This window comes from Heteronotia binoei, chromosome 12 (assembly GCF_032191835.1).
Source record: "Heteronotia binoei isolate CCM8104 ecotype False Entrance Well chromosome 12, APGP_CSIRO_Hbin_v1, whole genome shotgun sequence".
In the NCBI taxonomy this organism is placed as follows: Eukaryota; Metazoa; Chordata; class Lepidosauria; order Squamata; family Gekkonidae; genus Heteronotia; species Heteronotia binoei.
The window spans coordinates 79049519-79064430 of NC_083234.1; the positions used below are offsets into that span (position 1 = coordinate 79049519).

Consider the following 14912-nt stretch of genomic DNA (forward strand, 5'->3'; position numbering starts at 1 on the left):
TCAAAACATTAAAGCCAAACAAAAGTCTCAAATACAATATTTCAGGGAGGACCCCTCACAGTCTCTTAATTTCACAAAGAGAGTACTATGTCTCAACAGTACAGTTCCACAGGAGTCCCTCCGTTGCTTGTTGGCTTCTGAAGGAAAAATTCTCGCCTTCACGCAATCACCGGTTTTAATTGCGTTCCGCTGCTCCTGCAGCTTCCTCATAAGCCAACTGTAAACAACAGACGTGACCGGTAAAAACAGCCTCTACAAAAAAGCAATATTGACAAAACATATAACAACATTTGAGACTTTTGTTTGGCTTTAATGTTTTGAATGAATGACAACTTTTGTATGCTTTTCATAATATACTTAATTTGTACAAACTATTTAAGAGTTGTTTTCTGCACAATATTTTTGGCATATCTGCAACCAATTTCCATGGCATGAGTGGGGATTGGAATCTCCCAGACACTAGTCTAACACTCTTAACCACCACACCATGCTGGCTCTCGCCAAAGAATACTATTCCCTGGTACGTGACCAGCATGTGTGTCCTAGGAAGATGGGCTCCTACTGGACAGACCTACAGATGCATCCTGCTCCTTGCAGGAACACAAGGTGTGTGAGAGAGAACACAGAAGGCATAGGAAGAGAAGGAGGAGTCAGAGAGAAGCTCCCAGGCTAGACAAAGAGAGCCATCCCATTCACAAAGGCGTAGTGCCCCCCCCTTCACGGCCAGGTATGCTGAATCACCTGATGACAACATTTAGTAGCTCTTCGTCCCATGGAAGGCTCTTTCAGTGGGAAGAGGCCTTCAGACTTGAGCCTAAGAGGAAACAGGGTGTAAATATTTAAACAAACAAACTTTACTCTGTGGTGTGGAGGGATGGGGGCAGGATCCACCCCAATATGTAAGGAGACATCCCAGGAAGTTCATCCTGCTGTAGGCACCTGTCTTCATCTCAGCTTCACAGTTTGTATGGTGAGCATATATTGGATGAAACTGAATGCTTGACCAGCCTCCTTCACCAATTTATCATGGGACATCTTGCCCTTTTTGTTGTTAACTACTACCATGTATAATTATGCCTCTTTTGTGTTGTATGGTTAAGTGCGCAGACTCTTATCTGAGAGAACTGGGTTTGATTTCCCACTCCTCCACTTGCAGCTGCTGGAATGACCTTGGGTCAGCCATAGCTCTGTCCTTGAAAGGGCAGCTTCTGGGAGAACTCTCTCTGCCCCACCTACCTCACAGGGTGTCTGTTGTGGGGGAAGAAGACAAAGAAGATTGTAAGCCACACTGAGACTGATTCAGAGAGAAGGGCGTGGTATAAATCTATGGTCATCTTCCTTCTATTTTAAAAATCAATGGCCTTTTTAAGGCAGTTGCAAAAGTGTTTTGGGGAATGGGGAAGTGTCTTGTTGACTAGCGCCTACAGGGAAGTGCCTGTAGGCGCTAGCCAATAGGTGCTAATAACTGCCGCTTTCTTGCATTCTTCTAGAAATTGTTCCCATAGCACAACTAGGAAGAGGAGAAGGTCTGCTTGCACCAGATATGGTGGTTGTAGTATACAGATGCAGCCCTGACATTTGACTGTTGTGGTTTCTTTCCAAACTCTCTTTGTCTCCTTGGGAATCTCAGCAATGGGACATTTGATCTTCTCTTGGTGACTCCTTTCCCAGGGATTCTGCAAGTCCATCACTCCTGCTTTGATCAGACAAGAGGCGAAATGACCAGTGATCTGCATTGTCTCAAAAAACCCCGCCCACCCGCCAAGCAGGAGCCTTGTTCCTTGGCACCCTGCCCGCCTCAGTGAGTAAAGGCTCTTTCTGCTAGTCCTGTTTTCGAGAAAGATGGGATCTTGGAAGAGGAGTTCAGGGGACTCTTCTTTCCCTTCAGAAACCCCATCCCTATTTTGCATCTCTTTGGCAATTCTGAAAATTCCAGACTATAAATTCCAGCAGTCCTAACCAGAGTGACACACTTAAAAGTCCATCAGAATCAATAGACTTTGAGTGGCATAACACTGCTTAGGGTGTCATTGTTGGTTCCCATTGTATGAACTGGAATCTCTTGACTGCGTCACCTCACCTGAGCTTGCAGCTGTTATTGCCAAACTTGCTTTTTTTTTTATGTTGATCTGCATTTGGAATCCTGAAATGTGCGAGCAACTTGAATACATATCTGCCTCTCTGCCATTTTTGCTCATCTTGTCTAATCCAGGAACCACTTAGTCAGAAAGACGTGGATAAACATCGCATTCCTTGGAGACATCTTGCACTGTTCTTTGGCAGGGGAAGGGGGGAAAAGGGCCATCTTACTTTTCTGAGAACTTGCACATTAAAGGGGTTATTAAAAGTATCTGATGAAGGGGGTTTGACTCTCGAAAACTAATACCCCCCCCAAATCCTGTTATTCTCTAATGTGCCACTGAATTCGAATCTAGTGCTTCTACAGTAGCCCTCCTCTAAAATTAGATAGTCAGGGGATCTTAGGCCAAATTTGTTGTCATGACGCACCAGTTTTTCAGACATTTGATAGTGAGGTGAATCCACAGAACACCTGATCTTCACAACCCAGGATAGCAGTGGCTCTGTGAGAGGTCAGGTTTAAGGAAACCTCTGCTGGCTATCCCCTGCTTCACAGCTCACTTCCTGCACAACTGTGAGTAGCTGTCAGGGGCATTTCCTGTGCCCTCCAAACTACGGGGGCGGGGGGTGGAGGTGTTGGTAGAGAGGGCTTTTGCAGCATCACACATAAGAACATAAGAGAAGCCATGTTAGATCAGGCCAATGGCCCATCCAGTTCAACACTCTGTGTCACAAAAGAACATAAGAGAAGCCATGTTGGATCAGGCCAATTGTAAGCCTAAATGCCCTCCAAACGAGGTTGGGGAATTAGTCAGGTGGGCACCTGGCTCACTCGGAATCTTTTCACCTATGTATACAAGATTAACCAACCGGAGAGTGATGCTTAAATAATGGGACTCTAATTTAGTAAAACCAATTATAATTTATTAAGAAAAGTATAGTCTTCCATACAAGATAAAAATACACATACAATCATACACACACACAGTCCTAGGAAATATAGATAGATGGATAGGGGAACATATAAGGGTAGACACACAGGGTAATATTACCTATCGTAGTCTTCGAGGAAGGCTCCAATGGTGACAAAAGAGGACGGGGGAAATGGACCCAAAACTGTGGCCAGAATTGGGGATGGATCTAGACAGTGGAACTGGGGTACTGCTAGATGCACACATGAGTGGAGTTGGGTCAGAGGTTAAATAGACTACCTTAGACCCTCAGGGGCTGGGAGGGAGGAGGGAGGAGAATGGGGAGGCTCTGCAATGACCAGGAGGGGTGGACTATTGCAGAGCCAATAGAAAGTTCCTTGGTGGCACCCAATTGGGTACCTGCTCTTGACCAATGAACTTGCCTGGGTCCTGTGTACCTGAAAGAACTTTCAGATTGAAACAGGCCGTAGGGCAGGCTCCAAAGTGACAGTTGGGAAGAATAGAAGTGATTACTGGGTGGGAGACATTTAAGATTAGATGGGCTTATCTAAAAAGGTGACAATAGAGAATCAAATATTGATCTAGGTATCACCCGGATTAGACAACAGACTTGGCTCAGGTAGAAGATGGTCTTCCTCTTTTTCTATCTTCTTCCTGGCACCAGTCTTTGTCCTGGGTTTCGTTAGACAAAGGCTTGAGTGGTCTGGCAGGATCCATGCCTGGATAAGCTTGATTGCCTTATGCAAAAGTTGAAGCAGCGGTTGGATATGAAGTCAGGAAAACAAGATGGATTCTGGTGGTGTTAGCCTTTGGTTCATGGAGACAGGCTGGAAACTGTTTGCTTGTACAGTTCATGGTGGCGTGGCTTCTTCCACTGCAGCGGCCAAGACTGAGCACACAAGGAGTAGCTGGAAGCACGTCTGTAGTTCTGGCTAACACCCATCCAGATGTAGAATGCTGCTGCAAAGCTGAGGCTTATAGTATCCACATAAGCCTTAGAAACAGTGGGCAAAGTCCACTTCTTAGAGCAGATGTGTGTGAGTCAAAACTCCAGGCACCCTGGCAACCATACTGGTGATCACGATGTCCATATGTATGAAAAGTAGGGGGCTTTCCTTACACAATGACCCATCCAGTCCAACACTCTGTGTCACATAAGAACATAAGAGAAGCCATGTTGGATCAGGCCAATGGCCCATCCAGTCCAACACTCTGTGTCACATAAGAACATAAGAGAAGCCATGTTGGATCAGGCCAATGGCCCATCCAGTCCAACACTCTGTGTCACATAAGAACATAAGAGAAGCGATGTTGGATCAGGCCAATGGCCCATCCAATCCAACACTCTGTGTCACATAAGAACATAAGAGAAGCCATGTTGGATCAGGTCAATGGCCCCTCCAGTCCAACACTCTGTGTCACATAAGAACATAAGAGAAGCCATGTTGGATCAGGCCAGTGGCCCCTCCAGTCCAACACTCTATGTCACATAAGAACATAAGAGAAGCCATGTTGGATCAGGCCAATGGCCCATCCAGTCCAACACTCTGTGTCACACAGTGGCCAAAAAAAATTTATATACACACACACACACACACACACTGTGGCTAATAGCCACTGATGGACCTCTGCTCCATATTTTTATCTAACCCCCTCTTGAAGGTGGCTATGCTTGTGGCCGCCACCACCTCCTGTGGCAGTGAATTCCACATGTTAATCAACCCTTGGGTGAAGAAGTACTTCCTTTTATCCATTTTAACCTGACTGCTCAGCAACTTCATCGAATGCCCACGAGTTCTTGTATTTTGAGAAAGGGAGAGAAGTACTTCTTTCTTTACTTTCTCCATCCCAGGCATTATCCCAATATGCAAAGGAGGATGAATCACTGTGATGATGCCACATAATGATAATGAACTCTGGGAGTTCTGTGGTCAGAGAACCTCAGCTTTTAAAAAATAAATGCTATTGGTTTTCAGGCACTGAGCCACTAAGCTACTGGGTCATTGCACATGTTTGTCATAAAGCCCTTGGGCTTGGAGCAATCTAGCTTATCTTCAGGGTAACCTAGGGATGCCAGCCTCCAGGTGTGGCAAAATGTGAAGAGGCTGTGAAATAATATACTATGCAAACAATAATTAAAATTGGATAGCACAGCTTAATATAACAATTACACACTCTCCATAGACACTATATCAGTGTTTGATCGCACTCTGCAGTGTATTGAGTATTTATGTTCATGGCGTTTAAAGGGAAAGCACCACAATCAGCAATTACTTCTAAGAAAAACATGCAAAGTTTACCCGGTTTAAGCAGCAAATACTTCTGTGTACAACATGCAGGGTTTTCAGTATACTCTGCCAACCAAGACAACAGTCCTTGAATTAAACGTAGGCTTAAAAGAATGAATAAAAGTTGTTTTTCCTTAGGGTTTGTAGAATCTTTTGGGCTCAAGTGCCGTGTTCTACTGGAGAAAGTTTTTCTTCCAGACGTTTCGTTCTCGGCTATGGAGAACATCCTCAGTGGCGTTGCAGTCGGAGCAGGCGCTCTGACCTTCTTGGCTGCTGTGCATTGAGTGAGGCCAGGGCTGCTGGAGAGCTGCTATTTCTAGGCTGGAGGGGGTGTGGTGAAAGGGCAATAGGTTTGTGGATGTGCCCATTGTTTGGTGGGGCTTCCTGGAAGGGGAGTGATAAGGAAACTGGCTGTTGAATGTGACCATTGTTCTGTGTTGATTGCTGGGAGGGTTGGAAGGGGTGTGAAGAAAAGGCAGATGGTTGTTGACTGTGCTGATTGTTCTGTTGAATGTGCTGGTTGTTCTGTGAATTTCTGCAATTTATAGTCAGAAGGGTGTTTTGCAGAGCTGGGTACCAAGATTGGTGGATGGAAATGCCTTCTTCCTTTCTGTTAAAATTGTGCTGGTGTTTGTAAATCTCAATAGCTTCTCTGTTCAGGTGGGTATGATAATGTGAGGCTGTAGAAAAGACTTCCGTTCTTTCAAAGTGGATGACGTGGTCTCCTTCTTGAAGTGCATGTTCAGCTACAGCTGATTTTTCTGGCTGAAACAAGCGACAGTGTCTCTTGTGTTCGGTGAGGCGGATGTTGATACTGCGTTGGGTAGTGCCAATGTAGACTGCACCACAGGAGCAGGGTATTTTGTAGACTCCAGGGGTTGAAAGTGGATTTCTCATATCTTTGGCCGAGCGCAGCAAGTGGTGGATCTGTTGTGTGGGTTTGAAGACTGTGTCAACATTGTGGCGTTTGAGAATTTTGCCAATACGGTCGGTGACAGATTTTATGTAGGGTAGGAAGGCTGTACCTACATTTGTGTGTACCTACAGTTGTTTTTCTGACGATTATCCATGTGTATAGATTCAGTAACATGGTAAAATGCTTCCTAAGTTTCTATCTTCACATGTTTCTAACGTCTTCTTTGACCATGTGATTATGTCTCTGGAACCAAGTCTCATAAGCATTATAAGGGGAGGGACGGTGGCTCAGTGGTAGAGCATCTGCTTGGGAAGCAGAAGGTCCCAGGTTCAATCCCTGGCATCTCCAAAAAAGGGTCCAGGAAAATAGGTGTGGAAAACCTCAGCTTGAGACCCTGGAGAGCCACTGCCAGTCTGAGAAGACAATACTGACTTTGATAGATCAAGGGTCTGATTCAGTATAAGGCAGCTTCATATGTTCAGATGTTCATAAGGACATCAATTCCAGCATTTACACAGGCAAAATGTTTTTTTCATGCTCTTTTTATTGTTTCTGCTTTGCCATTTCACATTGTTTCAGCAGCTGTCTTGTAAGCTGGGGGTACCCTATGCTGGACAGAAGGGCAAGGTATAGATGTTTTAAGCAAATAAAATATTCTGCAGGACTGCTAACTGTGGTTTCTTCCCATCCAGGTGGAAGGCATCCAAGCCAGGCAATTGCTCTGCCATTTGTGGCTTAGGAATTGCCCCACAGAATTTGTCCTGCGTCCAGGTTCACGGTGGCCTGGAGACTGTTGTGGAGGATGCCCTGTGTCCAGCGGAGAAGAAGCCCCTCGCCTTCGTCTCCTGCACAGTGAATGTCTGCCCTTTGGGGTGGCACAGGGTCTGTATGGCAGTCACCCTTACCTTTGGCTGAGTTCTTTCTAGTGTGTGGATGTGCTGAATACTAGCAGCTCTCTCTACCTCCTCCTCCCAGAAGGGATGGATGCAGAGTGTAAATGAGCTGTGCTTGGGACAGGGGTGGGCTGGGTCTTCTTCCTAGTTTCCACTGAATGCCCCAAAGTGCAGTGGTTGGTTTCTAGTTTGCACTGATGCTGGCTTAAGAGGCTGTCTGGTGATGGGAGCCTGAACTTGCAGCCAGGGTCAGCTTACATTGGCTGAGACAAGCCATGCACAGCCGGCAGCTGCGGCAACAGGACAGGCAGGGCAAGGCTGCAGACTCTGGGCTCAGTTTGGCATCATTGAGCTCTGCCCAGGAGGCAGCAACAGGTGAGGTGGGGCTTCAGGACACTTCTGGTTGGGTGAAGATAGAGGGGAGGGGATTGGAAGGGTGGCCGGAGGAACAAGCCAGTGCAACCCCCACCCCTCCCCTCTCCACCTGCAGCTTTGCAGGTCCTCCACTGCGAGGGGAGGGGGAGGGGGGAGGTCGTGGCAGAGCAAGGGAGACAACATTCTTGTCTGGGAGGAGCATGAGAGAGCTCTCTTGGCATCCTCCTCTGGGATGCTCCTCCAACAAGATTGGAGGAGCCAAGAAGCAGGGGATGCTTTGATGCTTTCAGTCTGTAGCGGTGCCTCTGGACCCAGCCTGAGCTGCCAGACACACATCAGAGCATTCCTGTGTCCAGCCCCTTCTGGGGTTCTGCTGAGCTCAGTCCCTCAAGCATCTCCATGAAACGTTGTGCTTTCGCTGCCCTTTTTGAAGGAGAGAGGTGGGCCTCCCCTGGAGCCTTCTGTCCCCATTTGGCCCCATCAGAATGGCAGTCAGTCAGTACACGTCTGGAGCCCCTTGGCTGGAGAATGCCCCGTCAGCTGCGGAGGAGGTGAGCTGCCTTCCGATAGGGTTTCTTGTCCATGAGACTTCCATTTCATGAGAACATGAGGCTCTCCGTGTGGCTTATCTTCCCACCAGCACCCTGGAGGTTTTCATGTCTGCAAGTCTGTCGTTCAGTTCAGACTGGAGGTGCAGAGGTTCCGGCAGGCTGGTTGGGGATAAGGACTGAGGGGCCAGGTGACAGATTGGGAGCATAATGATGTGATCCACCTGACAGGTGTTGGGTCACAGGTACATTGGCAGTCTTCAAAACGCTGTGGGATGATTATGTCAGAGATGCTTTGGGCTGATCCTGCATGGAGCAGGGGGTTGGATGAGATGGTCTGTAGGGCCCCTTCCAACTCTGTGACATGATACACTAAAGTTTATTGTCTATGGCCAAAGGACGTTACAGTCCGTCACATATAATTACAAATATCCAGATTAAAACAATCTGAGCATAAAGTACTAATCAAATAAAAGCATTGCCCTCTTTAGATGCAGCTCTAGCCTGTATTTTCTTGGCTGCTCAAGCCAAGAGTAACACTCTTGAGAGACAAATGGAATAGCATCCAAGAGAAGAAAAAGCAACTTCTCTGAGCCTGAAGAAAAGTTTAAGCCCATTAAAAGGGCTGTGAGAAAATTGGTTCTGGGCTCTACAACAAGAAGAAAAAAGGTAAAGGTAGCCTCTCTTCCCCCCGCCCCTCTCAGCCCTTTTAATGGGCTTAAACTTTTCTTCAGGCTCAGAGAAGTTGTTTTTCTTCTCTTGGGTGCTAATTGTTTGTAATGCTTGGAATGAAAACCCTTATGTTTATGATGTTTGTTATGCCAGTTAAGTTTTTAAAAATTCAATAAAATTTAAATTGGAGTGGGGGGGAAGGTAGTCCCCGGTGCAAGCAGCAGCCATTTCCGACTCTGGGGTGACGTTGCATCATGATGTTTTCACGGCAGACTTTTTTTATGGGGTGGTTTGCCATGGCCTTCCCCAGTCAACTACACTCTCCCCCCAGCAAGCGGGGGACTCATTTTACTGGCCTCGGAAGGATGGAAGGCTGAGTCAACCTTGAGTGGGCTACCTGAACCCAGCTTCCACCAGGATCAAACTCAGGTTGTGAGCAGAGAGCTTGAACTGCAGTACTGCTGCTTTACCACTCTGTGCCACGGGGCTACTCTACAGAGAAAGGGCAGGATAAAACGTAGTGTGACAGAGGTCCCCTGGAACTGGAGCTCTGCATATGCAAAGACATGAAGCTGGCAGTATTTGGGAGTAATGTCCAGCTACCAAAGCTATTGGCCTGGTTTGAAACCAAATTGAAGTAAAGGCTGTTATGGGAGGAGGTTGAAGACTCTAACATGGTCCCTTTTAATCAGTTTGAACCACTAGGAGAATTTGGACTGGGAAACTGCCTGCCTGCTGCAGCCTCACATTTGCACCCCCAGCCACGGATACTGAAACCAGCCATGGGGACACCCAGGGTGTCATCTGATATGGAGTAGCAACATGGGAACACAACTCGTCTTGCAATCAGATGAACATCAGGGAACTCACCTTAAAACCCACTCATTCTGTGGGCAGGGGCAGAAGGAGCTCTCTAGCCCAGTTTCTGCCAGCAGCATGACCAATGCAAGAATACCAAATCAGTTATTAATATTGACAATCCTTTTGTGCATTTGCTGGGTCGTCCTCTTTTTTATTATTATTAAACTGTAAACCATGTATACTTCCACCTGAACCACTGCAACATTGTTCTGTGGACTGAATGGGAAGGGTTGGTAGCAGTGTTCCCTCTAAGCGGCAGTTTTGTGAGCACAAATTCTACTTTGTGAGCTGCTGGCATTAAAGTTGTGAGCTGCTGCAGAAATTAGTGTGCTCTGGGGTCATTTTTCCTGAGCTAAGACAAAAAGGGGTGAGCTGGAGGTTAAAAATCTGTGAGCTAGCTCATGGTAACTCAGCTTAGAGGGTAGCATCAGGCACTAGCCAATAGGTGCCTTCCTCAGCTGTCCTTTCCCTCTTTAAATGGTTCACTCTGAATATTTGCTTGAATTCACTGAGAGTAACTCTCAAACCACCCCATTGTTCCATGGTTCGGTTTGCTCTCATTTGATGGGAAAGATTCTGAGCAGGAATTCCAGATGGGAAGAAAGTTCCATGTAACTAACAACATGCATTCCAACCACATTGTCTTCCAGGCTCAGTTCTGCTGCACTATGTCTGTCTGGACTTTGATACCAAAGAAGAAGCTGAGGAGGAATATTGTGACCAGGCACTGAAGCCCAAGAGTCAGGTGGAAATCTGTAATCCGTTGCCATGCCCACCAAGGTAAAGCACCCAGTGTGGCCATTGTATATATGTAGAGACTGGAAATGCGATCCAAAGAATCCTATAGACATTTTTTAAAAATGAACTCGCCTACCTGGCCACAGTAGCCCGGCAGGTCATCCTGTCCCTTGGGGTCCTTCCTCTCTGCAGCCGCTAGTGACTTACCAAGGTGGCCAAGCTGAATGTTTTGTGTTCCAGCAAGTGACTTACCAAGCTGGCCAAGCAGAATGTTTCGTGGCTGGCTGCTGCCCAGCTCAGCTCTGCCAGCAGCTCTGAACTGCAGGCTCTGATCAGCCCTGTGAACTGTCTGCCAGCTGCCCCGATCTTTTTTCAGGAAGGTGCCTATTGGCTAGAGCCGAAGTGCTACCAACCCTTCCCATTCAATCTACAGTATATAAATCTGAAAAGCAAAATGTAGGCCTTGTGAGATCCTTCTGCACAGGCATTTCCCTGCTGTGATGAGTGGGAAGCCCCAGCTCTGGTGGGAGCAGCCACACAATGCTGTGCCCATCACTTGTGGGCCTTCGGAGAAGGGTGGGGTGATTGCAGCCCATGTAGCTGCTTTGCCTGCAGTCAATAGGAGGGCAGAGCTAAGTTCTGTTTTCCCTTCACACACCCCCTTGGCCCCTCTTGCTTCTTCTTTCTTGTTTCCAGGCTGGGCCTCGTCCTTGAAAGGCTGTGGGGCTCAGCCTTCTGCTAATGGTACGAGGAGAGAGCAGAGGCTGCCCTTGCAGCGGGGGTCACTTTCAACATTTGGGCTCTGTTGTTCTTCAGCTGGTTTCGCAAACAGGGCCCTTGCAGTGCGAGCTGCGGTGGAGGTGTGATGCGCAACGTCCTGTACTGTGCGCGGCAGATGGGGAAGAAGGAGGAGGAAGAGATCCTGCCAGACACACACTGCGAGGATTTGCCCCGTCCCGACGAACAGGAAGCGTGCAACCTGCAACTGTGTCCCCCAAGGTCACTAGCTGGGCACTTGCTAAACAGATGGATCTGGAGTTTCAGTAAGGGAAGGGCACACTGCCACCCCCACCCCCCACACACACACTAACCCCTGACACAAGGAGGGCAGTAGGGTTGCCAATCCCCAGGTGGGGGCAGGGGATCCCCCGGTTTGGAGGCCCTCCACCTGCTTCAGGGTTGTCAGAAAACGGGGGGAGGGGAGGGAAATGTCTGCTGGGAACTCTGTTATTCCCTATGGAGATTTATTCCCATAGAAAATCATGGAGAATTGATCCGCTGGTATCTGGGGGTGCTGTTTTTTGGGGTAGAGACACCAAATTTTCGGTATAGCATCTAGTGCCTCTCCCCAAAATACCCCCCAAGCTTCAAAAAGATTGGACCAGGGGGTCCAATTCTATGAGCCCCAAAAGACGGTGCCCCTATCCTTCATTATTTCCTATGGAAGGAAGGAATTGAAAAGGTGTGCCGTCGCTTTAAATGTGATGGCCAGAACTCCCTTTGGAGTTCAATGATGCTTGTCACAGGCTTGGTCTTGGCTCCACCCCCAAAGTCCCCAGATATTTCTTGAATTGGACTTGGGAACCCTAGAGGGCAGGAAGACGAGTTGCCATAGGCTGCCCAGGAAAGTCTGCTTGGCGACTGCTTGCCTTTGAAAGAAGAACTCGCCCACACTCACTGTGGGGTTGCCAACTCGGGACTGGGAATTTCTTGGGATGGGGGGTTCTGGGGAGAGGGGGAACCACTGTAGGGTGTCATGCCAGAGAGCAGGGATGGCCAACGGTAGCTCTCCAGATGTTTTTTGCCTACAACTTCCATCAGCCCCAGCCAGCATGGCCATGCTGGCTGGGGCTGATGGGAGTTGTAGGCAAAAAACATCTGGAGAGCTACCGTTGGCCATCCCTGCCCGAGAGTCATAGAGTCAAGGACAAGGTGGAGTTCTCTGTGGCCTTTTGAACATGCAGATTATTTATTCTGTTTCGTTTAAATTCTGCCATGCCTCCTTTCCATCTCGTTGAGGACCTCCAAGGTGGTAATCAGAAGCAACTTTTTTAAAAAAACCCAGTTTTTAAACTTGTTTTTAATGTATTTATTGCAGCACACAGGTTGGGCCTCTTGCCAACCCTACCCTTGAAAGCTATATAGAAACAACTGTTGAACTGCAACTTTTTACCTACCTGCAAAGGTAGTTTTAGTTTGATCTGTGTGCATTCATAAGGTCATCCATGGCCTTGTGACATTCTAAAATGTTGCTGAAATTTTACCGAAAGACCTGGGGATGAAGTGTTTCACTGCAGAGCGGCTGAAAGGGTACACAGCCAGGGTGAGCCGCTGGCTGGAGAGCAGCCATCCATCTCTCTGTCTCACTAGTTTGCTTTCTTCTCCCATTTGGAAGGGGTGTTGAAAGACCTGAGTCAGATTGAGGTGACAAAAGAGGAGGTCCTACAACTGATAGACAAATTAAAATAATAAGTCACCGGGTCCGGATGGCATACATCCGAGAGTTCTGAAAGAACTCAAAGTTGAACTTGTGGATCTTCTAACAAAAATCTGTAATCTTTCATTGAAATCTGCCTCTGTTCCTGAGGACTGGAAGGTAGCAAATGTCACCCCCATCTTTAAAAAGGGTTCCAGAGGAGATCCAGGAAACTACAGGCCAGTCAGTCTGACTTCAATACCGGGAAAGTTGGTAGAAACCATTATCAAGGACAGAATGAGTAGGCACATTGATGAACACAGGTTACTGAGGAAGACTCAGCATGGGTTCTGTAAGGGAAGATCTTGCCTCACTAACCTGTTACATTTCTTTGAGGGGGTAAACAAACTTGTGGACAAAGGAGACCCGATAGATGTTGTTTACCTTGACTTCCAGAAAGCTTTTGATAAAGTTCCTCATCAAAGGCTCCTTAGAAAGCTTGAGAGTCATGGAGTAAAAGGACAGGTCCTCTTGTGGATCAAAAACTGGCTGAGTAATAGGAAGAAGAGAGTGAGTATAAATGGGCAGTCTTCGCAGTGGAGGACGGTAAGCAGTGGGGTGCCGCAGGGCTCAGTACTGGGTCCCATGCTCTTTAACTTGTTCATAAATGATTTAGAGTTGGGAGTGAGCAGTGAAGTGGCCAAATTTGCGGATGACACTAAATTGTTCAGGGTGGTGAGAACCAGAGAGGATTGTGAGGAACTCCAAAGGGATCTGTTGAGGCTGGGTGAGTGGGCGTCAACGTGGCAGATGCGGTTCAATGTGGCCAAGTGCAAAGTAATGCACATTGGGGCCAAGAATCCCAGCTACAAATACAAGTTGATGGGGTGTGAACTGGCAGAGACTGACCAAGAGAGAGATCTTGGGGTCGTGGTAGATAATTCACTGAAAATGTCAAGGCAGTGTGCGTTTGCAATAAAAAAGGCCAACGCCATGCTGGGAATTATTAGGAAGGGAATTGAAAACAAATCAGCCAGTATCATAATGCCCCTGTATAAATCGATGGTGCGGTCTCATTTGGAGTACTGTGTGCAGTTCTGGTCGCCGCACCTCAAAAAGGATATTATAGCATTGGAGAAAGTTCAGAAAAGGGCAACTAGAATGATTAAAGGGCTGGAACACCTTCCCTATGAAGAAAGGTTGAAACGCTTAGGGCTCTTTAGCTTGGAGAAACGTCGACTGAGGGATGACATGATAGAGGTTTACAAGATAATGCATGGGATGGAGAAAGTAGAGAAAGAAGTACTTTTCTCCCTTTCTCACAATACGAGAACTCGTGGGCATTCGATGAAATTGCTGAGCAGACAGGTTAAAACGGATAAAAGGAAGTACTTCTTCACCCAAAGGGTGATTAACATGTGGAATTCACTGCCACAGGAGGTGGTGGCGGCCACAAGCATGGCCACCTTCAAGAGGGGGTTAGATAAAAATATGGAGCAGAGGTCCATCAGTGGCTATTAGCCACAGTGTGTATGTGTGTGTGTGTGTATATATATATATATATATATATATATTTGGCCGCTGTGTGACACAGAATGTTGGACTGGATGGGCCATTGGCCTGATCTAACATGGCTTCTCTTATGTTCTTATGTTCTTAGGTGGAAAGTGGCAGGTCTCAGCCCATGCTCCTCCTCCTGTGGTCTTGGGGTGGCCGTCCAGACTGTAATTTGCGTACAGTTTTCTGGAGGCCAAGAGACCGAAGTGACAAACGCCTCTTGCCTGGAAGCAGAGAAGCCCCCTTCCCACATCCCCTGCATTGACCGGAGGTGCTCTTATGAGTGGAGATTCACCAAATGGACAGAGGTACTTTCCATGTTTTGCCCAGGTATTTTATTTTTCTAATAGTCCCAATTTTGGGTCAGCTTTTTTTCTTGGCTAGAGTAAATTCTTCTATCGCTTGCAGAATTGTCAGGTCTCTGCAAGGGTCTTTGCTGTCCCCAAATACTCTGATCTTATCGAAAGGCTGTAATTGAAGTTTTATCTCATGTTGTATTTAGCTGTTATTTGCAGGACTTTTTTTGAGTAGGAACACACAGGAACGCAGTTCCGGCTGGCTTGGCATCAGGGGTGTGGCCTAATATGCAAATAGATTCCTGCTGTACTTTTTCCTTTAAAAGCCCTGCGCAAAACAA

The 14912-nt window shown here is 47.2% G+C and overlaps 1 protein-coding gene across 1 annotated transcript in view; it reads left to right on the forward strand.

Annotated features, from left to right (window-relative positions):
• ADAMTS13 (ADAM metallopeptidase with thrombospondin type 1 motif 13) overlaps positions 1-14912 on the forward strand; it is a 64436-nt gene that overhangs the window by 34802 nt on the left and 14722 nt on the right. Inside the window, exons 21-26 of the mRNA XM_060250652.1 lie at positions 1672-1801; positions 6908-7097; positions 7917-8034; positions 10215-10344; positions 11119-11301; positions 14379-14583. Coding sequence (XP_060106635.1) covers positions 1672-1801; positions 6908-7097; positions 7917-8034; positions 10215-10344; positions 11119-11301; positions 14379-14583 — 956 coding nt within the window. The remainder of the gene's footprint in view (positions 1-1671; positions 1802-6907; positions 7098-7916; positions 8035-10214; positions 10345-11118; positions 11302-14378; positions 14584-14912) is intronic.